The sequence below is a fragment of the Pelophylax lessonae genome, assembly GCF_965119305.1.
Source record: "Pelophylax lessonae genome assembly, chromosome: 3".
NCBI classification, from domain to species: Eukaryota; Metazoa; Chordata; class Amphibia; order Anura; family Ranidae; genus Pelophylax; species Pelophylax lessonae.
Window position 1 is genome coordinate 604,039,845 of NC_138770.1, and position 25,417 is coordinate 604,065,261.

The 25,417-nt window shown below is 46.0% G+C and overlaps 1 protein-coding gene across 1 annotated transcript in view; it reads left to right on the top strand.

Moving 5' to 3' along the window:
• PARP1 (poly(ADP-ribose) polymerase 1) overlaps positions 1 to 25,417 on the top strand; it is a 115,906-nt gene that overhangs the window by 11,183 nt on the left and 79,306 nt on the right. Inside the window, exons 2-3 of the mRNA XM_082251639.1 lie at positions 21,374 to 21,536; positions 24,334 to 24,452. Coding sequence (XP_082107765.1) covers positions 21,374 to 21,536; positions 24,334 to 24,452 — 282 coding nt within the window. The remainder of the gene's footprint in view (positions 1 to 21,373; positions 21,537 to 24,333; positions 24,453 to 25,417) is intronic.

Below are 25,417 nucleotides of genomic sequence, written 5' to 3' on the forward strand. Positions count from 1 at the left end.
AAGGCAGTGTATGGAAATAACGACGAGACGTTTTGGTAAGTTTATTAAAAATCTTCATCCGACTCTTCTTGTCTTCTCCTCTCCGGGGTCTTCTGCTCTTTTGCTGTCCCCTATTCTTGTGTTCTTCTCTCCGGGGTCTTCTGCTGTCCACTCTTCTTTTCTTCTCCTCTCCGGTCTTTTGCTGTCGGCTGTCGGCTCTTCTTCCTCCGGTCCTCCTCCGACGACGTCTCCGCTGATTATGCCTATCTATTATGGGAGGCCCCGCCCCCTCACGGCACAGATGACGTCATCTGTGATGCGAGGGGGCGGGGCCTCCCGTTGACATCATCGGGCGGCCCCGCCCCTAATGGCTATATAATAAGCTGCAAAGACCGGAGATAGGCATAATCAGCGGAGACGTCGTCGGAGGAGGACCGGAGGAAGAAGAGCCGACAGCCGACAGCAAAAGACCGGAGAGGAGAAGAAAAGAAGAGTGGACAGCAGAAGACCCCGGAGAGAAGAACACAAGAAGAGGGGACAGCAAAAGAGCAGAAGACCCCGGAGAGGAGAAGACAAGAAGGGCGGACAGCAAAAGAGCAGAAGACCCCGGAGAGAAGACAATAAGGCCTCATGCACACTGGACGTTTTTACAGCTGCTGTTAGCAGCGTCAGACGTTTTTTTTTGCAGCTGCAGAACGCCCATCCATGTTATTCTATGGCCTCATGCACACATAGAGCTTTTAGGAGCTCCAAGTGGCATAGGCGTTTTACAGCTCCAAAAAAAACCCAGGAACTGTGGGTTCAGGAGCTAAGAGTTGGATGAAGATTTTTAATAAACTTACCAAAACGTCTCTTGTCGTTATTTCCATACACTGCCTTTTATGTGGTGAATGAGTAGGGGTACAGTGTACCCCATACCCATTCACATAGGGAGGGGGTCCGGGATCTGGGGGGCCCCTTGTTAAAGGGGGCTTCCAGATTCCGATGAGCCCCCTGCCCGCAGACCCCCACAACCACCGGCCAGGGTTGTGGGGATGAGGCCCTTGTCCTCATCAACATGGGGGCAAGGTGCTTTGAGGTGGGGGGTGCAGAGCTCCCCCTGCCCCAAAGCACCAACACCCCCCCATGTTGAGGGCATGTGGCCTGGTGTGGTCCGGGGGGGGTGGGGCCGCTCGCTCGTCCCCTCCCCTTTCCTGGCCTTCCGGGCTGCATGCTCGGATAAGGGTCTGGTATGGATTTTGGGGGGGACCCCACGCCGTTTTTTCGGCATGGGGCTACCCTCAAATTCCATACCAGACCCGAAGGGCCTGGTTTGGAACCTTGGGGGGGACCCCAACGCCGTTTTTTTCCCATTTTGGCGTGGAGTTCCCCCTCAAGATTCTCACAGCGCAAGTCGCCCCGCAAGTCGGATCCGACTTGCGGTGTTGCGGTGCGACCTCCATTCAAATCAATAGGCTCCCATAGGGAACCATTGATTTTGAATGGAAGAAAAAAAAACGCTGCTAAAAGCAACGTGGCAAAACGTGCAATAACGCCAATGGAAAAAGCTACTGAAAGCACATTTTTACAGCTGCTTTTTCCGGCGTCAGAACTAACTTTGACGTACGTTTTTTCTAACGCCCTGTGTGCATGGGGCCTTAAAGCTTAGCAGTTCATGAGTGTGAAATTACATTTGTAGCTTTGTATTTGTATGTTTATCTGAGTGTTTGAACTGCTCCCTAATCTCTGGTTGCTGTCTGTCTGTGTGCAACTCAATTGTAATAACAAAGCTGGAAAGTCCCTGAGCTGTATTCATGCATTCTTTATTGTGGATTCTTGTGAGGTCTGTTTTTGTGCTCAGCTGCCCTTAAAGGAGTTGTAAAAGCAGAAGGTTTTTATATTAACCACTTAAGCCCCGGAGGATTTTCCTGCTAAACGACCAGGGGGTATTTTGCGATTCGGCACTGCGTGACTTTAACGGACAATTGCGCGGTCGTGCAATGCTGTACCTAAACGAATTTGACGTCCTTTTTTTCCCACAAACAGAGCTTTCTTTTGGTGGTATTTGATCACCTGTGCGCTTTTTACTATTTGCGCTATAAACAAAAAAAGAGCGTAAATTTTGCAAAAATAACAATATTTCTCTTACGTCCTCCGACAGTCGCCGCCCACTTCATATTCATCACCAATGGGGTTATGTCCTTTATTCCGTAGGAGTAGCTAGGCAATAGAATATGTTAGTACAAAGACTTTTAACATATCCCACCCCCAGGGGGTGGTCCCCTCAGTACATAACCCTCCACTTCCTGTATCCAACTCAGTTTCATTTGTCTAGCTGTCAGGAGTAGCTGGAAGTTTCTGTGCTGGGGCACCTTGTCTCAGCTCTCTTTCCTTTCTTTGGATTTTATTTCAGTTTTTTCTCTCTTTCTTGTTAGCTGTTATTTTACCAGCGTTAGTTAGTTCTTCGGAAGAAGAGGATCATGCGGGCTGCGTCTCGGGCTGACCCCCCTGGTAGCAGGCTGTGGGTCAGTGGCTTCTCAGCCCGCCATCGAGCGTTCAGTCAGGTATCGCTCCTGAGTTATCTGAACGACCCATCCCTGTTCCGTGCAGGGATGCTAGGTGAGGTGGCTACCTCACTGGACGCTGTGCGGTTTCTCAACCCCCCTTCTGATGCGTCCTGGATGCGACTCTCCCTGCCTCATGTGCAGCGGTTTGTTCGCCTGTGCGGGTCCCCCACGCCATTTAAGAGGTAAGTGCATTTATGTGGGGACCTGTCTGTCTGGGGGGTGTCAGTCTGGGACTGTGTACCTTGCCCTGTGTTCACACTATTACTGTTTCCCTATCTCTCACATTGCATGCTGTGGGCTGCAAGGAGGGGGGGCTGTGCTGCACTCTGTGTCAGTTTTCTGTCTGTGTGAACGGCTGTGTGCTGTGGGGCTTGAGTTCTCATGCTTGGGGCACATTACAGCGCCGCTGCGGCGGTTTACCATGTTCCTTTTTTGGGCAGATGGTGTGTTTTACTTCTCCCTCATGGGGTGTGGGAGCGGCAGTTTCGGCGCCAAACGGCGCCATTTTGGCTGCGATCGCTCCGGCCGCATGTTTTACATGCATGGCGGCCATTTTCTTGTAGCCTCCATAGGCTTTCATAGAGCGCCCTGTATGCCAGCATTTCCTTTCCTTCAGGAGCACCGCAGGCAGCAGCAGCAGCACCGATCTCTCCAGGTTCATTTCTTTTTATTCCCTGTATCCTGCCTTGGTATACTTGTCCCTGTGGGGGTCCCTTGTGTGGGATGCCTAGTGTGAGTGGGCTACGATCGCAGCGCTCTCTTAAAGGGGCGGTCACCCTTTTATTTTTGCTGCTACAAGGGCATGGATTCTCAGGAATACTAGTTTCCTGCCAATTTAGTGGGAAGCCAGGGGACTGCGGTTTCCCCCCCCCCCCCCCGGGGGGGGGGATTTGGCTGCGATTGTGGCTAGCCTTGCGACTCAGGTGCAAATGCTGGTGGTTGCTCAATCCTCTAAAAGGCCCAGAGTTTTCAATTTCCTCTGTTTCAGAGGGTGATGGTACTGGGGCTGCTGGGGCAGAGATCTCCTTATCGGGGTCTCGTTCCTCCCTGGACCTTATAGGGTCAGAAATGGAGGCTGAGGTAGAGGGGGTTGATAATTCTCCCCCTGGCTCGTCTGAAGAGCTTGCGCTCATAGATGAATTGGTTACTTTTATCAAGCAAACTCTGCGTTTGGAGGAGGAAACAGGTCCTCCAGCTGCCTTGGCGGCTTATGGGACGCAGAAAAGGCACATATCATCGCAGATGTTTCCATGCACTGATGATTTTCAGCGCGCTGTGAAAGGAAGATGGCGTAATATACGCAAACCTTTTGCTGTACCAAGTAGGTTTAAGCTGCGCTATCCTTTTACGCCCGCTACTGATGGGCGTTGGTGTGTCCCACCTCCGGTGGACCAGGCGTTAGCAGTTTTGAACAAGTCCACTGCGATTCCTGCTGCAGACACTCCGGTGTTCCGGGATGCCACGGACAAGAGGATGGAGTCCTTTGCCCGTCGTACCTATTCTATTATGGGTTCTATGTTGAAAGCTTTATTGCTTCACTTATGGCGGCCCAGGCGGTCGCGAACTGGACGCAGGTGCTTAGGCGTGGACTGGTGGCTGATTCTGCCCCCCAGGCGACTTTGGATATGGTGGATCGAATCCACCAGGGTGTCATATATTTGTGTGATGCGGACCTGGATATGGTTCCGTTGGCTGCACGTGTACACAGTGTGGCGGTGTTATCTCGCCGCCTGGTTTGGTTGAAGTGTTGGTCTGTGGATCAATCTTCACGTAAGACCTTGGCCAATCTGCCTTTTGATGGTTCTCGCTTTTTTGGCGAATCCCTGGATGCCCTAATTAAAGGGGTCACGGGGGGTAAGAGCACGCTCTTACCTCAATCCCACTAGACTAAGAAGGCTCCTGGAAAAAGGAATGCTTTCTTTCGGCCCCCTCAGGGGTCCTTTCGTGCCTTTCGGCCACATTTTGGGACAAGCCGTCCAAGGGTCAAGGCTCCCGCAAGAAGCCGTGGGCAGGTAAGCAAAAGTCCGGCCAATCTGGTTCTGCGGCCCACAACAGTGCGGCCTGAAGGGGCGCCCTCACCCACTTCACAGGAAATCGTTCGATCTGGCTACTAGATCGAGTTTCTCTCTCGGCCGGAGAGCAGATTGTTTCCCTCAAGTCTTCTGTTATCCCCGGAGCGTTTGCGGGACCTGCATCTAGCGGTGCAGGACCTGAGGGCTCAGGGAGTGGTGGTCCCGGTGCCTCATCGGGACAGATTTCGGGGGTTCTATTCCAATCTGCTCACCATGCCCAGGAAGGAGGGCAAGGTGCGTCCGATTCTGGACTTGAAGGCACTGAACCGCCTTGTGCGGGTGCGCAAGTTCCGCGTGGAATCCCTGCGGTCGGTGGTGGCTGCCCTGGTTCCGGGGGAGTTCATGGCTTCCATCGACTTGCAAGATGCGTATCTTCACATCCCGATTTTCGAGGGTCACCAGAGGTACCTTCGATTCGCCATAGCGGAAGATCATACCAATTTGTGGCGTTGCCTTTTGGTCTCGTCTCGGCTCCAAGGGTGTTCACCAAAGTGCTGGCACCGGTTCTGGCTTTGTTGAGGGCCCAGGGCATTTCGGTTCTGGGGTATCTGGACGATATTCTGGTTCGGTCTGCGACCAGCCAGAGTCTGGAGAAGGATCTGTCCGTCACGTTGCAGACTCTGCAGGAGTTTGGTTGGACGATCAATTTTCCAAAGTCGACATTGTGCCCATCGGTTCGGATTTCTTACCTGGGTATGATTCTGGACTCTGTCCAGGCGTAGGTCTTCCTGCCGGAAGAAAAACTCGCAGCTCTTCAGGAGGCAGTAAGGTCCCTCAGGGACGTTCCATCTTCGTCCATTCGGACGTGCATGCGGTGTCTGGGATTGATGGTCTCGGCTTTCGAGGCGATTTCCCTTCGCCCAGTTTCACACACGGGATCTCCAAGCGGAGATGTTGTCCAAGTGGGACGGGCGTCCGCGGTCTCTGGATCCCCAGATGTCATTGAGCTCTCAGACCAGAAGGGATCTTCTGTGGTGGCTTCAATCCCCCTCAGTATCGGGGGGCAAGTCTTTTCGTCCCCTTTCGTGGGCGGTGATCACCACGGACGCCAGCCTGTCGGGCTGGGGTGGTGTTCTGGGCGTTCTGTCCACCCAGGGTGTTTGGTCGACGGAGGAATCCTCCCTTCCGATCAACGTTCTGGAACTGCGAGCGATACTCCTCTGTCTTCGTCGTTGGACGGACAATCTTCACGGCTACCCGGTTCGGGTGCAGACGGACAATGCCTCAGCGGTGGCTTACATCAATCACCAAGGGGGCACCAGGAGTGCCCGGGCGGCTCGAGAAGTGGCCGCGATTCTGTCTTGGGCCGAGACGCGTGTCCCGGCAATATCGGCAGGTCACATTCCGGGGGTGAAAATTTGGCAGGCGGATTATCTGAGCCGTCGAACCCTGGACCAGGGAGAATGGTCCCTTCACCCGGCTGTCTTCCAGATGTTGTGCGCGAGGTGGGGTCTTCCGGAGGTAGACCTGTTCGCGTCTCGTCTGAACTACAAAGTACCACGGTTCGTGGCGAGGACGTGCGATCCTCGGGCAGACGCGTCGGACGCGTTGGTTGCCCCGTGGCATCAGTACCAACTGATGTATGCGTTTCCGCCGATTCAATTGCTGTCCAGGTTCCTTCGCGGAACCGACCACGGTGATTCTTGTGGCACCGGACTGGCCTCGCCGGTCCTGGGACGCAGACCTCGTAAATCTGGCAATCGACGCCCTGGGGCGTCTGCCTCTTCGAGAAGATCTTCTGTCGCAAGGACCGATCTTCCATCCTGCTTTACAGTCGCTGGTCTTGACGGCCTGGCTGTTAAATCCGAGGTCCTGAAGAACAGGGGTCTTTCCCCTGAGTTCATTCACACCTTAATAAATGCGAGGAAGTCTTCCTCGGGGAAGGTTTATTACCGTACTTGGAAGGCGTATTTTGCCTGGTGCGAATCCAGGGGTTTCTCTCCTGACACTTATTCGGTGTCTAGGGTGTTGCCCTTCCTTCAGACGGGTGTTGACCAGCGTCTGGCGCTGGCCACGATCAAGGGTCAGGTGTCTGCTTTGGCCGTTCTTTTTCAACGGCCTGTGGCATCTGATTCTTTGGTTGGCACTTTTGTGCGGGGGGTACGTCATCTGATCCTTCCTAGGAGGGACCCTCTTCCCCCTTGGGACTTGAATCTAGTTCTATCAGTATTGCAGCGTGCTCCTTTTGAAAGGTTCAGGGAGATCTCTCTGTCTTTGTTATCCAAGAAGGTCGCCTTTTTGGTGGCTATCACCTCGACTCGTCGAGTGTCGGGGCTGGCAGCCTTGTCCTGCAAGTCTCCGTGTCTGGTTGTGCATTTGGACAAGGTGGTCTTGCGACCTAACCCTTCTTTTCTTCCAAAAAGGGTTTCGGACTTTCATCTCAATGTGGACATTGTCAAACCTTCGCTTTGCGCGAAGCCGAAAGCTTCCGACGGAGGTGTTGCTTCACTCCTTGGATGTTGTCCGGGCGATTAGAGTCTATCTCAAATCGACTGAGTCTTCTCGCAAGTCGGATGCCTTGTTTGTCCTTCCGGGAGGTCCTCGGAAGGGCATGGCGGCGTCGGCTTCTACAATCGCCAAATGGATCTGACGGACCATTGATCAGGCCTATGCTTTGAGGGGGAAAGTTCCCCCTGTACCTGTGAAGGCGCACTCTACCAGATCTCTGAGTACGTCTTGGGCCTGTCGTCATGGGGCCTCTGTGGCCCAGGTGTGTGAGGCGGCGACTTTGTCGACTGTACACACTTTCACGATATTCTACAGAGTAGATGTTCAGGCATCGGCTGATGCTTCCTTTGGCCGCAAGGTTCTTAGTGCGGCAGTTTCCTAGAGCCCTTGTTACGGGTTCTTTGGCTTTTTGGGATTTTTTGTTTTTTCCCTGGGTTTTCTTGCTCCTGTTGAGCGAGTGTTTTGTTCTTATGCCCAACTGGTTTCCTTCCTTTGGTAAGGTTCCTTTCTCTGATGGGGAGACGGCGTTGCCTTGGGCGCGGCTGAGTTCTTCCCACCCCTCATATTTACACTGCTTTGGGACATCCCCATTGGTGATGAATATGAAGTGGGCGGCGACTGTCGGAGGACTTAAGAGAAAACGGAATTTTTGTAAAATCTTACCTGTAAAATTCCTTTCTCTGAGTCCTCCGACAGTCGCCGCCCCCGCCCCTCTTTTGGGGTTTTGATGTACTCTCTACTGCTATTCCACTGAAACTGAGTTGGATACAGGAAGTGGAGGGTTATGTACTGAGGGGACCACCCCCTGGGGGTGGGATATGTTAAAAGTCTTTGTACTAACATATTCTATTGCCTAGCTACTCCTACGGAATAAAGGACATAACCCCATTGGTGATGAATATGAAGTGGGCGGCGACTGTCGGAGGACTCAGAGAAAGGAATTTTACAGGTAAGATTTTACAAAAATTCAGTTTTTTCACATTTTTTTATATAAAATTCCCCCCAAAAAAAATGTAAAAATCAAAATTTTTTAACATTTTCGGCCAATTTGTTTTATCCTACCTATGTTTGGTAAAAAAAATCGCAAAAAGCGTATTTTTATTGGTTTGCGCAAAAGTTATCGTGTTTACTAACAAAGGGAAAGATTTTTGTCATTTTTGTTGTTTTTTTTTTTAAACGCGTAATGGCGGCGATCTGCGATTTTTTTTTTTTTTTTTTTTTTTTTTGCGGTACTGCGACATTGCAGCGGACAGATCGGACCCTTGACTGACATTTTTGACACTTTTGGGGTTACCAGTGACATTTCTACAGTAATCAGTGCTATATATATGCACTGTTACTGTAAAAATACACTGGTAGTGAAGGGGTTAACTTTATTTGGGAGGGAGGGGCTGTGTGTGTCCCTAGGGGCGTGCTTTCTACTGTGATTGGCTGTGGCTTGAGGTGTAAGGACACTGATCAACGGATCTACATAGTAGATCCGTCTGATCAGTGTTTTTACACCGAGGAGAATGACAGGTGGCTTGTTTACACAAGCCGCCTGACTTTCTCCCTCTCCCCCGACGATCGCCGAGTGACCGGCGGACATCGGGTCCGCCAGTCACACACGCGGGGGGGTCGGTGACTGCGCGGGAGCGCGCCTCCGCGGGCGCGCGCTCAGTCCCCAGACCCTCACAGGCTAGTGACGTTAATTAACGTCACTCTGCCTGGCAGGGGCTGACCGCCGCAGTAAATTTACTTGCGGCGGTCGGCAAGCGGTTAATGCATTCTGTGCATTAGGATAAAAGGCCTTCTGTGTGTAGCAGCCTCCACAGCACCCCTAATACTTACCTGAGCCCATCTCTGCCCACAAGTCCCTCAGCTGTCCGGGACTCTCCCTGCTGATTGGCTGAGATACAGCAGCGGCGCCATTGTCAATCAAAGTCTGTCAGCCAGGGGAGGTAAGTATAACATTTGTTATTTAAAAACAAGACATTACAATCACTTCAATATTTTTGTGCTTAATAAATACTATCCTGTTGTGCATTAGTGCACATATAGTCTGTGCAATGTGGATTATTACTGTTTTGTTGCACATACATGCTAAACACAGCACTGATCTCCACACAGGTATTTGTTACCCCAACATTTCATAATCCTGATATGTCTGTGTAACCTGGTATTAAAGAGTATTCTGTTCTACATTTTGTTTCCCTTTGTGTGAAATTCCTGGTGTTCCTGCCAGTCCCCCTGCTTTCTTGTTTTCAGTCTGACCTCTATAGACGTAAGAACTCATCCGTACCAGCATGGTCAGTTTGATTCTGTGCATTCTACTTGAGAACACAGCCTGTCTGTAATCCAGTGGTCAGACTTTTACTGATCCTCCACCCCCCCTTTGAAGCCAAACCCACTTCTCTAAGCCCCCTATGCAGCTGAGGTCATGTGATCACTTATTTAAAAAAAAAAAAAAGTGTGCATATTTTTTGCTTTGCATTTTTTGTATTATAAACTGAATGGGTTGTTGTGCAAGCTGAAAGTTCACTTTAGGTTTGCTCACATGCTGCCAGCATAGGTTCGTTGTTCAGAGGCTGCCAGGTAATTTAAATGGAGATCTTTCTCTTATAATCTCCTATTTTCTATTCTTATCCCGCAGGCATTTCTAGGCCGTAGGGTGCAGCATGCATCTTTATTAACTAAATTCCCTCTCATTGTCAAGAACCCTCCCTCTGACTTATTCTTTATATTGCAGGTACTCTACATTTTGTCTCTCTTATTTAAAGCTGTTTTATAGCCTTCTTTTTTTTTTTTTTTTTTATTACTACAGGTAAGTCTATAATAAGGCTTACCTGTAGGTAAAATTAATATCTCCTCAACTTTCACCGTTTAGGAGATAGTTACCCTGCATGTAGCCACTGACGTCAGCAGGGCATGCGCTCTTAAGGTCCGGCGTATCGTGCCAGAACCAAGGGCTCCCGTGCGCGCTTATGCGGGAGTGACGTCATTGCGGCTCCGGCCACTTGCTGCGTTGGAGCCTACGAACCCAGAGGAAACGCCGGGTGAACGCTGCGGGGACTTCTTCTAAGGTAAGTATTTCATAATGTGCTAGTATGCACATGCTTTTCCAGAAATCCAGAGTGCTTCTTCCTGTTTGGGGTCACCACCCAACCAGAGTTGTCTGCCCCGACTTCTGGACTATAGACTCCCAACTATTCGGCCCCCCTCTTTTTCCCTCTCCATGTTCATATGTTTTCTTTTTCAGCAGATAAATGTTGCTGCCTCAACTTCTAATGCTGTTTTTTGTTACTATTTATAGGAAAAAACCTTATACTAAAATATAAACAAGATGGGACGAGGGAGGTTTGGGGTTAAATTTGACTAACAACTAAATTTTAAAGTTCTTTTAAGGTACTCATAGGCAGAGGGCAATAGGATTTTCATCTGGCCAGTTAGGCAGTCTTCCAGGGTCCATATATATATATATATATATATATATATGTCCATATATTACATTTTGGTTAATCTTGAAGGATATAATGCTTACTTTACAGGGCTGAGGACTTTAGTCTACCCCATGTGGCAGTACTGGGCCAATCATCAACACTCACATTTTCTTCATTCCTGTCAGCTGGAAGAAGTGACAGCTGAGCAAAGTAAAGCTTTAGGCCCCTTTCACACATATGGTCCGTTCAGTTCATCAGTTCAGTCATGTCAAAATGTATCTGTTTTTAATCCGTTTTTCATCCATCCACTACCAATGCAAAAACGGACCATTTGTCCGTTTACATCTGTTTTTCGTCCGATCCGTTTTTTTGATGGATGAAAAATAGGGCATTCATCCGTTCCAAAAAACGGGACATTGACGGAATCGGATGAAAACGGATGTTAACGGTTGATCATCCGTTTTCATCCGTTTTTACATAGAGTTGCATTGATGTCCGTTTTTCATCCATCAACGGATGGATGAAAAACGGACCGTATGTGTGAAAGGGGCCTTAGGCTTCTGATTATTAAAGCAATCCTATTGTTTTGCCCTAAAGTACACATGAATAAAATAAGCCATTAAGAATGCAACATTGATCCTACAATCAAAATTGTAAAGTCGATTTCCAGGCATTATATTGTTAGCTTGTGTTGGTTTAGTTGAAGTTCCACTTTAAAGTAAAAGGGCACACCCAACATAAAGCAGGATATGCATTTCTGACGCAATTACATTCCTAGTCCATTAGCAGTGCATAATGTTGGCTATATTTGATTGGAAAATGGCATCTTTGTCATGACGCCACAGTCATTATTTGCACTGTTTGCTTTACTTGACAATACTGCTTATTAAAAAAAAATGTAAGTTAAAAGAAACTGTTGGAAGATGTGCAGGCAAATAGCAAAAGACTAGTGAGCAGTATTGATTGTGGTCTCCCTGCAGCTCATCTTTTTGCAAATTCTGTCTCGCCATGCCTTGTTCTATACTGAGTATTGATGTGCGGGTGGCCATTCTGATATATGGAGGGCTTTGCTTCCTCATGTCAGAGCCTCCAGTAAGGAAAATGGTGAGCAGCATGGTCATCTGTCCTGAGACTAGCAGTCAGCCGTGCCTTAGATTCACGCTGAAGATAGAGCAGCGAGGCTGTAGGCACTCTTGCTTACCAGGAAATGACAGGTTGCCAATGATGTCTGCTACAGCACAGCCAAGCACAGTGCCCCATGAACAGGAGCTCTGCCTACTGAGGTGGCGCGGTCTGACTTCTGTCAGAGTAATGGGATTAATTCACACAATTCTTACTGATTTTTAAAGTGCTGCTAAGCATCCAATTCTAAATGCAATAACTTTTTGTAATGGGCTTTCCACATCATTCTTTACTTCAAATCATATTTGCAAAACCATAAACATAGTAAATGGCTGGACAATATTTTATTTACACTTCATCTTCAGCAGTAAGGCATAAGGTTTTCAGGACCTAAAAAACAAGTACAGCTGAACTCCAGGCACAAACTTTTATCTAGGTTTGTCAATAGCCACAAACGATATAAATACACTGTTCAAGAAATGCTTTTACAAACACAGACATTACCTTGTAAATGTAGCCGTGACATTATCACTATGCTGTACCTGTGTGAGGGATATAACTGCTCCACCCACTGTAAGCTGCCTGCAGAAAACTACAGGAGGGAGCCGGTACAATGCCAGTCACCCTGCATAAGGAAAGAGATCAGTAGTGACTGGTCTTTATTACAGGAAACTGATGAAACACGTCTGGGTGAAGCGACCATTCTCCCGAATCCAACGTCTGTCGACTGTATCCACTTGTCAATTCTCTACCCCTGGAATGTGTACAGCAGAGAGGGCTGGAATATATACTTCTGCCCACCTCAAGATACCGGCTACTTCCCGGGCCTCCAGGGTATTCCTTGTGCCCCCTTGATCATTGACATATGCCACAGCCGTGGCACTGTCCGATTTGTATCCTTACAGGGCGTACCTGCAGACGATCCGTCCACTGAGACAAAGTCTGATCGCCTGAATCTCCAGCATGTTGATCGGCAGACTGGACTCCTCTTGAGTCCAAACACCTTGGGCCGTGTCAGTCCCGTACAGACTGGCATCCGTGGTGATTACAGTCCAATACAAAGGAAAAAAAGCATTTTCCCAGGCAAAGCGTCGGGGAACAGAGACCCCCCCCCCGTACCCCGACTCAACAGGATCAGATCGTCCAATGAACCGCGATCCCCCTTCTGCTGTAGCAAGGCCAGCACTGGGACCAAAAAACTTTGTGAACACCTGAGGAGAGACCAAAGGGTAACGTCACGAATTGATAGCGCTCCTCGCCCACGGCAAAACAAAGAAAAGGCTGATGCCTGACATATATTGGAATATGAAGGTAAGCGTCCTTGAGATCGATAGAAGCCAAAAGATCCCCTTGATGGAGGAAAGCTACTACCATGTGAATGGACTCCATCCGAAATTTCTAAACTCGCACAAAGCGGTTCAGAGCCTTGAGGTCCAAGATCAGACAAACCTTCCTTCCTGGGAACTGTAAACAGATTTGAATAAAAACCTTGAAAACGTTCTAACTCTGGACCCGAACCACCACAATGACTCCTTGTGCTAACAGGTCCTGCACTGCCCCGTATAGGCCCTGTAGCTGATCGTGAGATAGGCGCAAATTGTAAGGAAATAACCTTGCTGGAGGCAAGGACCAAAACTTGATCTTGTAATCGAAACAACTCTTGGATCCATTTATACTGAATGAGCAAGGTCCACGGTTCCGGAAAAAAGGCGAAGACGTCCCCCCCCCCCAGATGCGGGTGAGGGCGTCCCTTCAGGCTGGGGAAGGCTTGTCTGCGAAACCGGTGGTGCCCGCCTTTGACTTACCATTCCAGGGTCTCTTGGAGCCTCCCGCAAAGTTACTGGTCGATCTCAAATCCTTTTTCTGCGATCCAGAGCTTGTGAGCCGAGAAAAAAGGACCAAGTTTATGACAAGGTTCCTTACCCCAAACAACCAGCGGAAGTAATGTACTCTTGCTTCCCGTAGGGCCCTTTGTTCGCTTCCATAGAAGCACCGAACAAACAGTCACCTGCAAAAGGTAGGTCAGTCAGTACCTTTTTTAGAAGCCTGGTCAGCCTTCCAGTACTTCAACCAAATCATGCGGCGGCGAATCACCGCCATCAGATACCTTGTTGGCAAAGGGGGGCCGCATTCAAAAAAGTATCACAAATGTACTGTAACCCCTGGATCAACTGATCCGCCAGCTCAGGAGGGTGTTGACCCCCCTTCCACATCCTGGCGTAAAATTTTTGCCCATTCCGTTAAAATCTGGGATACCAAGGTGATGGCAAACACCGTCTGCAACATTGAACCTGCCACGATGAAAAGGTACTGGACCAGAGCCTCAGCTCTCTTGTCCACAGGATCCTTAAAGGATGGAGAATCCTCCACCTGCAAGCGTGTGGCCTTATTTAACCTGGAAACCTGAGAGTCCGCCGATGGTGGAACTGTAAGTTTCTTCATGGGAGACTCCTCAAAGGGATATCCAAACATGCATTTCGGGGAACCCCACTGACTAGTGACAATCTCGTTAAAACAGGCAGGAAAGGGAAACACCTTTGTCACCTTGGAAGATTTGCGGGTGCCAGACTGCACCGGCGTCGCTGCTCAGTTGGCTGACTCATGTCCGCAGCAGCCAAATCCCCCTCAGACTCTGAAGAGGCAGAGGATACACATGAAGGCGGGGGGGCGCTTCTTGCTAGGCCTCCTTTTGTGGGGCCATATCTACCTTGGATACAAGTGACCGCAGGGCTGCCATCATGGCCGCCAGGGCAGACTGAGACCCAGAGGGTCCTGCAGCTTCCAGGAGTGGGTCAGGTGGTGATGCACGTTCCAGAGGCTCCATGGTTTTTTGAAACCGCACCATGTACAGAAACTTTTTTTTTTTTTCAAGAAAGAAATCAACTCCGCGCACCGCTGATGAACCACAAGAATCAGCGCACCCGCGGCGCTGTATAGCTGAGGAAGGATCGTATAACCACAAAGACTCACCACCCCAGAGCTGGAGAGCGCCAAACAGCCTGCCAGACTGCGATGGAAGAGGAAGTGCCGACACTGATATTAGAGGCACCCGCAGCACCTCACCGCACTTGGACTACAAGAAAATGGCCGCCGCTATTCTCAATGGGAAACCAAAAACATGGCCACTGGACTACGCAAACATGGCCGCCGAAGCCAGGAATGCAGCATCCACTGCAAAATGTCGGCGTTACCCGTGGCCCTACAGAACCCCAGGGAAGAAGGCATCCACCAGGAAGGAACCCCCCCCCCCCCCGCAGTACCAAGGTACAGGCACCCCCAAAAGGGGGCAAGACAGCGACATCCACCCACTGCTCTTCGGCCCAATGCCAGAGAAGCCCCCCTACCCAAAAATACACCTGTGTCCCCCAAAAGGGGGCTTAGGAGGGAGACTTGTCTTGGGAGAAGAGACTCAACTACTAATTCATCCATAGTGGCAGGTTGAATCAACAGCCTGGCTGTACCAGAAGATAGGAGTGTTCAACACTGTGCATAGTTAAAATGGAGTATCCCACTGTTTCCTACTCCTATCCCCAAATGATCAAATAAACTAAAACAACCACATACCCCTGGACTGATTATTGGAGCAAGCTGAAGAGGGAAAGATTGAGAACTTTATTTGGTAGGACTGTGTACTGGTAACTCAGGGGAACCCGCAAAGTGAATATCTGGCAGTCCTTACGGGGACAGTGTTACAATCACATTGAGAGAAAATGTAGTCTACAGGCTGCTTCCTAATGGGCAATTGGTCTGGAGTGCTATAGGTCACCTATTGGCTAATGGCATTCAGAGACAAAAGGTTCCTCCTTTTTTAATGTCTTTTCTTGGAAAAGGTTTATTGTGTTGGTTGAAAAAAGTTTTACACTTCAGTTATTTAAAAAAAAAAAAAAAAAACAGCCATATATGTAAAAGTAAAGTTAGTGTCTATAAGAAGACACTCAATGATGCTTGCTGGTACCTAGTTAGAGAATATCTCTGTGTAACCTTTAACCACTTAAGCCCCGGAAGATTTTACTCCCTTCCTGACCAGGGTTTTTTTTTTTTTTTACTGCGTGACTTTAACGGACAATTGCGCGGTCGTGCGACGCTGTACCTAAACGAAAAAAATTGTCGTCCTTTTTTTCACACAAACAGAGCTTTCTTTTGGTGGTATTTGATCACCTGTGCGATTTTTACTTTTTGCGCTATAAACAAAAAAAGAGCGTAAATTTTGCAAAAATATTTTTCACATTTTTTTATATGAAATTCCCCCCAAAAAAATTTAAAAATCAATTTTTTAACATTTTTGGCCAATTTGTTTTCTGCTACATATGTTTGGTAAAAAAAATCGCAAAAAGCGTATTTTGATTGGTTTGCGCTAAAGTTATTGCGTTTACTAACTAAGGGAAAGATTTCTGTCATTTTTGGTGTTTTTTTTTTTTACGCGTAATGGCGGCGATCTGCATTTTTTTTTTTTTTGCGGTACTGCGACATTGCGGCGGACAGATCGGACCCTTGATTAACATTTTTGACACTTTTGGGGGTACCAGTGACATTACTGCAGTAATCAGTGCTATACATATGCACTGTTACTGCAAAATGACACTGGTAGTGAAGGGGTTAACTTTATTTGAGAGGGAGGGGTGGTGTGTGTCCCTAGGGGCGTGATTCTTACTGTGATTGGCTGTGGCTTGAAGTGTAGGAACAGTGATCAACGGTCCTACATAGTAGAACTGTATGATCACTGTTTCTACACAGGGAAGAATGACAGGCGGCTTGTTTACATCAGCCGCCTGCCTTTCTCCCTCTGCACCGACGATCGGCGAGTGACCGGCGGACATCGGGTCCGCCGGTCAGACGCACGGACTTGCTGGGGAACGAGCCGGGGCGGGAGTGCGGGCGCGCGCTCGCCCGCTATTGGCTCCCAAGCGAGTGACAGGCTAGTAACGTATATATACGTCACTTTGCCTGGCCGGGGCTGACTGCCGACGTATATCGTCGTGCGGCGGTCGGCAACCGGTTAAGCAAAAGCACACGGTTATTAGTTGTCAACCATGGGACACTGCATTCCATATTCACTTTATTCTTTATGCTGCTCTATACAGACCTTTGCATTTTTCATGTTGCGTATTCACCGGTGTTCTTATGATTCATACAGCCCCTGCATGGGTATGTTCTATCCTAACTTTGTATCATTTTATCCACTCTGTATACGCTAGAACCATGAGCCTTACTGTTTTTCTAATAACTTTTTTGGTACAAGAGGATATTTGTGTATCCCTCTGAAAATCATTTTCTTCCCTGATAACCCACCACTTGTTACACTCCTGTTTGTACTGACTATTGAGGCGCTGTCATTCTAAAGGATAGAAATGGAGGCCCTTAGGTGGAACTGGTTTCAGCAAAGCATACAGAAGTGCCAATGGTGGTTATAATGGGCCCTTCTGCTTTACAGACTTTTAAAAATGTTTAAAGGAATGTTTATTTGCTGCTTTTGTTAATACTGCTTGCCTGGCTATTGTTCTAAACTACTGGGTTTAATACTATGTGCCCCAGAACAAGTATACGGATGTGGGGGGGTTATCTCCATACTTGTACTGAATCAGTTTTCTCATAAAATATTGAAGATGGAGAAATAGCCAGGCCACTAGTATTTTTGTAAGGTATTTGGATATAGGTGACTGAGAAGCTCTTTTAGTGCATTTTGAGACAGCCTCTTGCATCCGTGTCTTGGATAATAGCATGTTGGCTCCAATTAAACCAGCTGTATACACTGTGACTTGATGACAGCTTAGCAGTGATATCTTCTATTGCTTTATATCTCTGCCATTGTATAAATGTGTTTTTGGCAACTATGGCTGTGACAAACTTCAGTTCCCATAATTGGAAACCCAACAAGGCCACATTATTCCTAAGCCATAAACAGTTTGCAGAAAAACTCTAGCTATTATCACCCTGGAAATCCTTCAGCACATCTTCTCTTGCACTGTTGATATGTTGAGGACCTGAACTATGGAAGCTGTACCCAAAAAAGGAAAGCAAATGGCTAATGTCATCTAGTTGCCCATATCCCGTTCTCTGCAACTGACCTTTTCTCAGTTACAGACTTAACAGGCTTACCATGCCTTCTTCTGTACTGTCTTTGTTGGAGACGACCATTTAGGTAGTGGGGCAGAGCTTTAGGCTGTGTACACACTGGTCTGAGCCACTGTACTAACCATGCAAGGTTTTATTCCCTTAATGACCAGGCGTGATTGTAACTGGTAATTGACCAGGCGTGATTGTAACTGGTAATTGACCAGGCGTGATTGTAACTGGTAATTGACCAGGCGTGATTGTAACTGGTAATTGCGCAGTCAAGCAATGCTGTACCCAAACTAAATTTATGTCCTTTTTTTCTCCACCAAATTAGAGCTTTCTTTTGGGGGTATTTAATCACCTCTGCGGTTTTTATTTTTTGCGATATAAATAAAAAAAGACCGAAAATTTTGGGAAAGAATAACGTGTTTTTTTTTTTTTATAATATATTGAGATACATATATTTTGATAGGAAAAAAAAAATCTCAAAAAGCGTATACAGTAAACCCCCCTCCATTGCGGGGGTTACGTTCCGGACCCAGACGCGAAAAGTGAAATTCCGCGAAATAGAAAAACCCTATTAAAATGCATTGTAGGCATGATTTTTTTAATGTCACTGTACATGTAGAAGCATTTTAAGGTCTTTAAACACACTTTTAAAACAATAGAAACTCATTTAAACACTTAAAAGATACTAAGAGACATAGCAAGAGCTATGAAAAACACAAAAATCTTTCATTTTTAATGATTTATATAGTAAAATAACATTTTTACAAAACCGCGAATTACCGGGACCGCAAAAACTGAACCGCGATGTAGCGGGGGATTACTGTATTTGTTTTGCACAAAAGGTCAAGCGTCTACAACTATGGTGTATATACTGGAATTTATGCAGCTTTTACTTCTTACTTTCTGACTGCCTATCTCGTTTCTTGAAGTGCTAAAATGGCAGGGCAGTTAACCCCCCCAATTACCCCTTTTTGGAAAGTAGACACCCCAAGGAATTTTCCTGGGAGGCATGTTGAGCCCATTGAATATTTTTTTGTCACAGGTGTTTTAAAAACCACAAAAAAATTTTATTTAATTTTTTTTTTTTATTTATTTTTTTACACAAAGTTGTCATTAAAATGATATATTGCTCATGCATGCGTATATATGTGAAATTACTCCCCAAAATACATTCTGCTGCTTCTCTTGAGTGCGGGGATACCCCGTGTGTGAGACTTTTCGGCAGTCTAGCCGCGTACAGGACCCCAAAAACCAATCACTGCCTTCATGCTTTCTAAGGGTGTAAATTGTTGATTTCACTCCTCACAACCTATCACAGTTTCAGAGGTCATGAAATGCCAAGATAGCACAAATCTGATTTGCAGATCTTGCTTTTTGTCACAAAGTTTTGAACATTTTAAAAATAAAAAAATAAATTTCTCTTTCATTCATTGACGGACACAACGCCTGATTCTTCTTAACCATTGGGTTATACTGCCCCTACAGGAGTAGGACACTAGGCAGGGAACCGATCACCAGATCCAGGCCAAAAATCATTGACCTGGAACTGAGAACTGATCGGTTCTGAACTGAATCAGCTCATCGCTGGGACAGCGGGCACACCTGCGCCCCCTACCCCCGGGCGCGACCAACATACAGTTACGTCGGTTCATGCAGCTACCTTGCCGCAGTAAAACTGTGGCGGGTGGTCGGCAACAGGTTAATGAAGAAAAATTACTAATTTGCAAAATTGTAAAACTGTAATGAAGATCCTTCTTAATTTTTTTTTTTTTTTGATCTTCTTTAATTTATAGCGCAAAAAAATGAAAAACCCAGTGGCTATTAAATACAACCGAAATAAAGCTCTATTTGTGTGGGGAAAAAAAAGACAAAAATTTCTTATGAGTACAGTGTTGCATGACTAGTTGTCATTCACGGTGTGAGAGTGCTGAAAGCTGAAAATTGGCCTGGTTAGGAAGGGGGGTATAAGTGCCCAGTGGGCAAATGGTTAAGCAGAAGCCTGTCCTCAGGTAACCACTTCCTCTGCAGCAAGCAGAACACTGAGCAGTGTGACATCACCAAATCTCGCTACCGATCTGTTGAGACTATTAGGGGAAGGTGGCGGTTCCTTAGATCTCAGACTACAGTTATGAGGCTGTAGGCACAGGAAGTGTGTTTTTGTTTTTTTTTTTTTTTTTAGGAAAAATTCAAGACAAATTGTAGATATTTCAGAGTACTGCTTAACCACTTCTGGAGCAGAAGAATTTACCCCCTTAATGACCAGGCCATTTTTTTGTGATACGGCACTGCGTTAATTTAACTGACAATTGTGCAGTTGTGTAGCGCTGTACCCTAATAAAATCTATGTCCTTTTTTTTCCCCCCACAAATAGAGCTTTCTTTTGGTGGTATTTGATCACCTGTAAGAGGTTTTTTTTTGTTTTTGTTTTTTGCGCGATAAACAGAGCGTCAATTCTGGAAAAAATATAAATTTTTACTTTCTGCCATATAACATTCCCAATAAAAACAAATGTTTTCATCATTTTAGGCCAAGTAGTATTCTGCTACATATTTTTAGAAAAAAAAAAATCACTAGAAGTGTATAATGATTGGTTATCGCATCTACAAACTAGGGGAAAGATTTGTCATTTTTATTTATTTTTAATAGTAATGGCGGCGATCAGCGATTTTTAGCGGGACTGTGACATTGCAGCAGACCGATCGGATACCTAACTGTCATCTTTTACACTTTTGGGGGGACCAGTGACATTACTACAGTAATCAGTGCTAAAAATATGCACTGTTACTGTACGAATGACACTGATCGGGGGGTTAAATCTTAGGAGATATATGGCAGGTACCCTAAATGATCACAGGGTTAAATATGTCCCTAGGGGGTGCTTTCTAACTGTGGGGGAGATGGGCTTTCTGCCTGAACACAGAGACCTGTGTTCCTAAATAGGAGGAAACAGCAGAATCTCTGTGTTCATAACTGACAGAACAGTGGTCTGCCTTGTTTACAACGCAGACCGCTGTTCTGTCTCCACAGGGAGCAATCAGGGCCACCGGACTCGCTGATCAGCTTCCTCTGTGGCGAATGGGCCCCTGCTAGCGGTCCCGTGAAGCGACGTACAGGTATGTCGTTTTGCATGGTAAAGCCGACCTGCCGTCGTAAAACTATGATGGCTGGTTGGCAAGTGGTTGAGCAAGCCCATAGACGAGTCAGTGTTTTTTTCTTTTAATGTGGTTGAATGGGGAAAAAAACTGGCCGATTTCCCTCATACACGCACTTGATAGATAGGGGAATCCTCGCTGACAAGTTACTATATTCTGACTGCATTGCTCGAGCTGGAAAAAAATTTCAGTTTTGTTGTACAGAAGCTGATTGATAGACCGCCTTCTGTACAACCTTAGTGCCCATACATGGGTCGAAATTCCTCTGGTCCTTGCTCAACCAGGTGCATTTTGATCCATGCATGGCTGGCTTTAGGAACAATTGACATTTTTAGAAGTTCCCTGTTCAATAACATATCTTCCTTTTTACATTTCCCTTTCAGCACTTGATATTTTGACAGCTTTTGCCACTGAGGAGTAAGATTTGGAGCTTTGCTTGCTTCCACTTTGCCATGGTCTGTACCCAGCCAGTTAAGCAGTGTATAAATGTGTAATGGAAGTTTAACCAATTGCAGTTATTACAAATGGCTTAGTTTTTGTTTTGATTGATTTTATTTCATTTTCTATCCTAGTCGCCCATATTCGATGGAAAAGTACCACATTGGCACCATTATTCCTGTTTCTGGAAGCGTGCACGGGTCTTATCCCACGGGGATATTGATGGCTTCATAGAGCTTCGATGGGAGGATCAGGAAAAGATTAAGAAGGCAATCGAAACTGGAGGTGCCTCAGCAGGTAGGTGGTTTGACACAAACTTATTTTCTTTGTTCGTTGGGGCCCTAACAGGCCTCTGTGGTATTGGCTTTGCTCTCTGTAGGATAAACATGAAGTAAATACTTGCAAACACCCCCCCCCAGTTTCAGTTTAATTTCCTTGGAGGTTGGTACACATTGCAATTAACTTTTTTTTTTATTTTTTATTATGTTTTTTATTATGTTTGCAAAAAATAAAATCATGGTGAACATAAACGGTGTAAATCCATTCTTTCTAATCCAATGATTATACCTCAGAGGACACGTAAATGTAGAGCTGAACATATATCATAGTAGTCCCCGGGAGATAATTGCAATCTGTATTCAATACAATGTGTAACACCAAATGTTTAATACCCAAATAGGCTAACAAAACTACCACATTCTACCTGTGTGTGTGTCTGTGTACTATTTTGGTCTGCTTTGTTTATTTAGACATACTGTTGATGATGCAGACACCAGTACATTCTAAATCCGTAATCATTCTAGGGGAATGGTATGGTGGGTCTCACAGCTTATCAAACTTTTTTGCTTGAGCTTTGTAGGGCATTTTGTAGAACGGTCATGCTTGATTGGTCCCTTTTTAAGCTCTCAGTGGTGAGAGGTTTTCCATTGGAAAGTTATAGCTTTCTTCGCATGACAGTAGGCAGAGAAGGAGTTTGGTGTAACTAGGCATATTGAAATCTTTTACGCAGCTAAAAAGACCTATAGCAGAAATGCAGACATTGGGTATGTTTAGTAAGGTGGTGCAGTCTGATATTTCAGACTAAAAGGCAGTTATTTTGGGATGTTCCCAGATAATATGGAAAAAAAAAATGCATATAATGGTAAGTTGTCTGTGACAATTAAGGGTAGGAAGTTTGCTCATCTTGAACAATTATATGGTGCATAATAATGACTGTGTAGGTATTTTAGTTGAATTCATTTGTTTCTAGTGGAGAATCTGTGGGTCTATAATATCCTGCCAAGCATCCTCTGGGAGATCTCCAAAACAATACGGTGATAACCCTTCTCCTGCGCTTAGAGTCCAAGCTCCCCGGCCACACTTCCCACGGGACTCACATAAGGCATCTCGGATGGCTAGAGTCTTGCTGCCCACAAAAGGACTGGGGTAGTCCAACGGTACTATAGGCAAAAAGGAACAAAAAAAGGGCGCACCGACCTAGGGCATTATCCTCAATAAGGCTTTATTTGTACAACATTATAAAAAATGGCTACTCACAAACAAAGGTAGAAAATAGTCATATCTAGCTCAGTTGCTCCAGTGTCAGGAGTAGTTCATGTGTTAGTCCATATTCCTGTAAAGATGACGCGTTTTGAGGGTCAGCCTCTTCCTCAGAGCCACGCTATATGGACTAACACATGAACTACTCCTGACACTGGAGCGACTGAGCTTGATATGACTATTTTCTACCTTTTTTTGTGAGTAGCCATTTTTTATAATGTTGTACAAATAAAGCCTTATTGAGGATAATGCGCTAGGTCGGTGCGCCCTTTTTTTGTTCCTCTGGGAGATCTGCCTGATCTGTTTGCCATTGGCATTTAGTCTTATGCTAGCCATAGACCACACGAAAAATCGTTCAAATGCTTTTTCGAAAACCAAACTCATCGTTGTGAGAGCAAATTAAATTGTAACCATGCAATGACCGAATTTTGACTGATCGTTTTAATCGGCATAAATCATTTTCTCATTTGTTTTTTTGCTTCTGGGTCTACATATGCACAGTATGGATAGTTCAAAACCCTCAAATGATTTTTAATCTGTGCCCATTACCTGGCTGAAAATTGAATGAACTGTTCAAATGACCTATTTTTGGACCGATTTTTATTTATTTATTTTTTTCATCTACTATATGGCCTTCGTTAGGCTACATTCACAATTGTGAATAGGGCTAATAACGATTACATGCAGGAGCTTCCAGTGATTAGCTGCTGGCGGCAGTCCCATTGAAAACAATAGGAGGCGAACAGCTCTCGCAGCCAATTGCAGTCACTCGCATGTAAACGCTCATGGAGCAATTACCGCCGAACGAACAGCCCTGTATGCAGATTGAATGCATGGGAACCTGGGCATACATGCCGTGGCATCCATTCACTGCAGTTGAAAACCTTTCTGCAGTCTGAGAGGTGGGCTGCTGTTTAAGTATATATATATATTTACTGCAGTACCTTTGAGGATTCAGCTTGTAAGATATCTTATGAGACTATGTGCTGCTAAGCAGGCCACAGAGGGAAAATCTCAGTGAAGCTCCATGTATGTACGTATAACATACTATGAATGTAATGGGCAAGTTTGAGTAAAAAGGGATTACTGCACTTAAAATTTTAAGCTCAACTATCTAATAAAATATCCAGCATGAAAAAACTCCTTTACATCTGTGCAGGAGTTTCCTGTTCTAAAAAACAGTCCCTGCTGCTCTCCCTCCTTTGTGCAGAATGACTGGTCTTGTACCCACCCCCTCCTGTACTTTTTGGCAGACAGTAGTAGGAAGTCTTTCTGGGTCCCACTCAGAGACTTGCTCTCTGCACAGACTATGTACAGCACAGTAATACATTTACAAGGTCATATCTTGGTTTGCAAAGACATTTGGAGCACACAAAGTAGATTTATATCCTTTGTGATTATTGAGGAATATGTTTTAATGTTTTTGTACTTGGAGTTCAGTTTTTAGTAGAATATATACTGACGTTTCTTTTGTTCTCCAGGATTACAGAAATATGTTTGTGTTGACGAGAGCTAGCCAACATGGTAATATTGATAATTTTGTTTTTATCTACAGGGGCTGGCGGAGGGGACGCCAAAGGAGGCAAAGCAGACATGACACTGAATGATTTTGCAGCTGAATATGCAAAGTCCAACAGAAGTACCTGCAAAGGCTGTGAGCAGAAAATTGAGAAGGTAATGTGAATATAAACAAATATACCCATCAGCCGAGTTTCTGTGATTGGTGAAATCTGAGAACTGACAACAAAAAAAAAAACAAGTGGGGAATTTCATTGTAAAATTGGGAATGAAAAGATCAACAGGGGAATGAATTGCTTGTTGAATTTAAATTTTAATGGGTTTAGGAAGAAAGAGGGGGGGGGAACCTACAGTGGGTACGGAAAGTATTCAGACCCCCTTAAATTTTTCACTCTTTGTTATATTGCAGCCATTTGCTAAAATCATTTAAGTTTATTCTTCTTCCTCATGAATGTACACATTGCACCCCATATTGACAGAAAAACACAGAATTGTTGACATTGTTGCAGATTTATTAAAAAAGAAAAACTGAAATATCACATGATCCTAAGTATTCAGACCCTTTGCTGTGACACTGATATATTTAACTCAGGTGCTTTCCATTTCTTCTGATCATCCTTGAGATGGTTCTACACCTTCATTTGAGTCCAGCTGTGTTTGATTATACTGATTGGACTTGATTAGGAAAGCCACACACCTGTCTATATAAGACCTTCCAGATCACAATGCATGTCAGAGCAAATGAGAATCATGAGGTCAAAGGAACTGCCTGAAGAGCTCAGAGACAGAATTGTGGCAAGGCACAGATCTGGCCAAGGTTACAAAAAGATTTCTGCTGCACTTAAGGTTCCTAAGAGCACAGTGGCCTCCATAATCCTCAAATGGAAGACGTTTGGGATGACCAGAACCCTTCCTAGAGCTGGCCGTCCGGCCAAACTGAGCTATCGGGGGAGAAGAGCCTTGGTGAGAGAGGTAAAGAAGAACCCAAAGATCACTGTGGCTGAGCTCCAGAGATGCAGTCAGGAGATGGGAGAAAGTTGTAGAAAGTCAACCATCACTGCAGCCCTCCACCAGTCGGGGCTTTATGGCAGAGTGGCCCGACGGAAGCCTCTCCTCAGTGT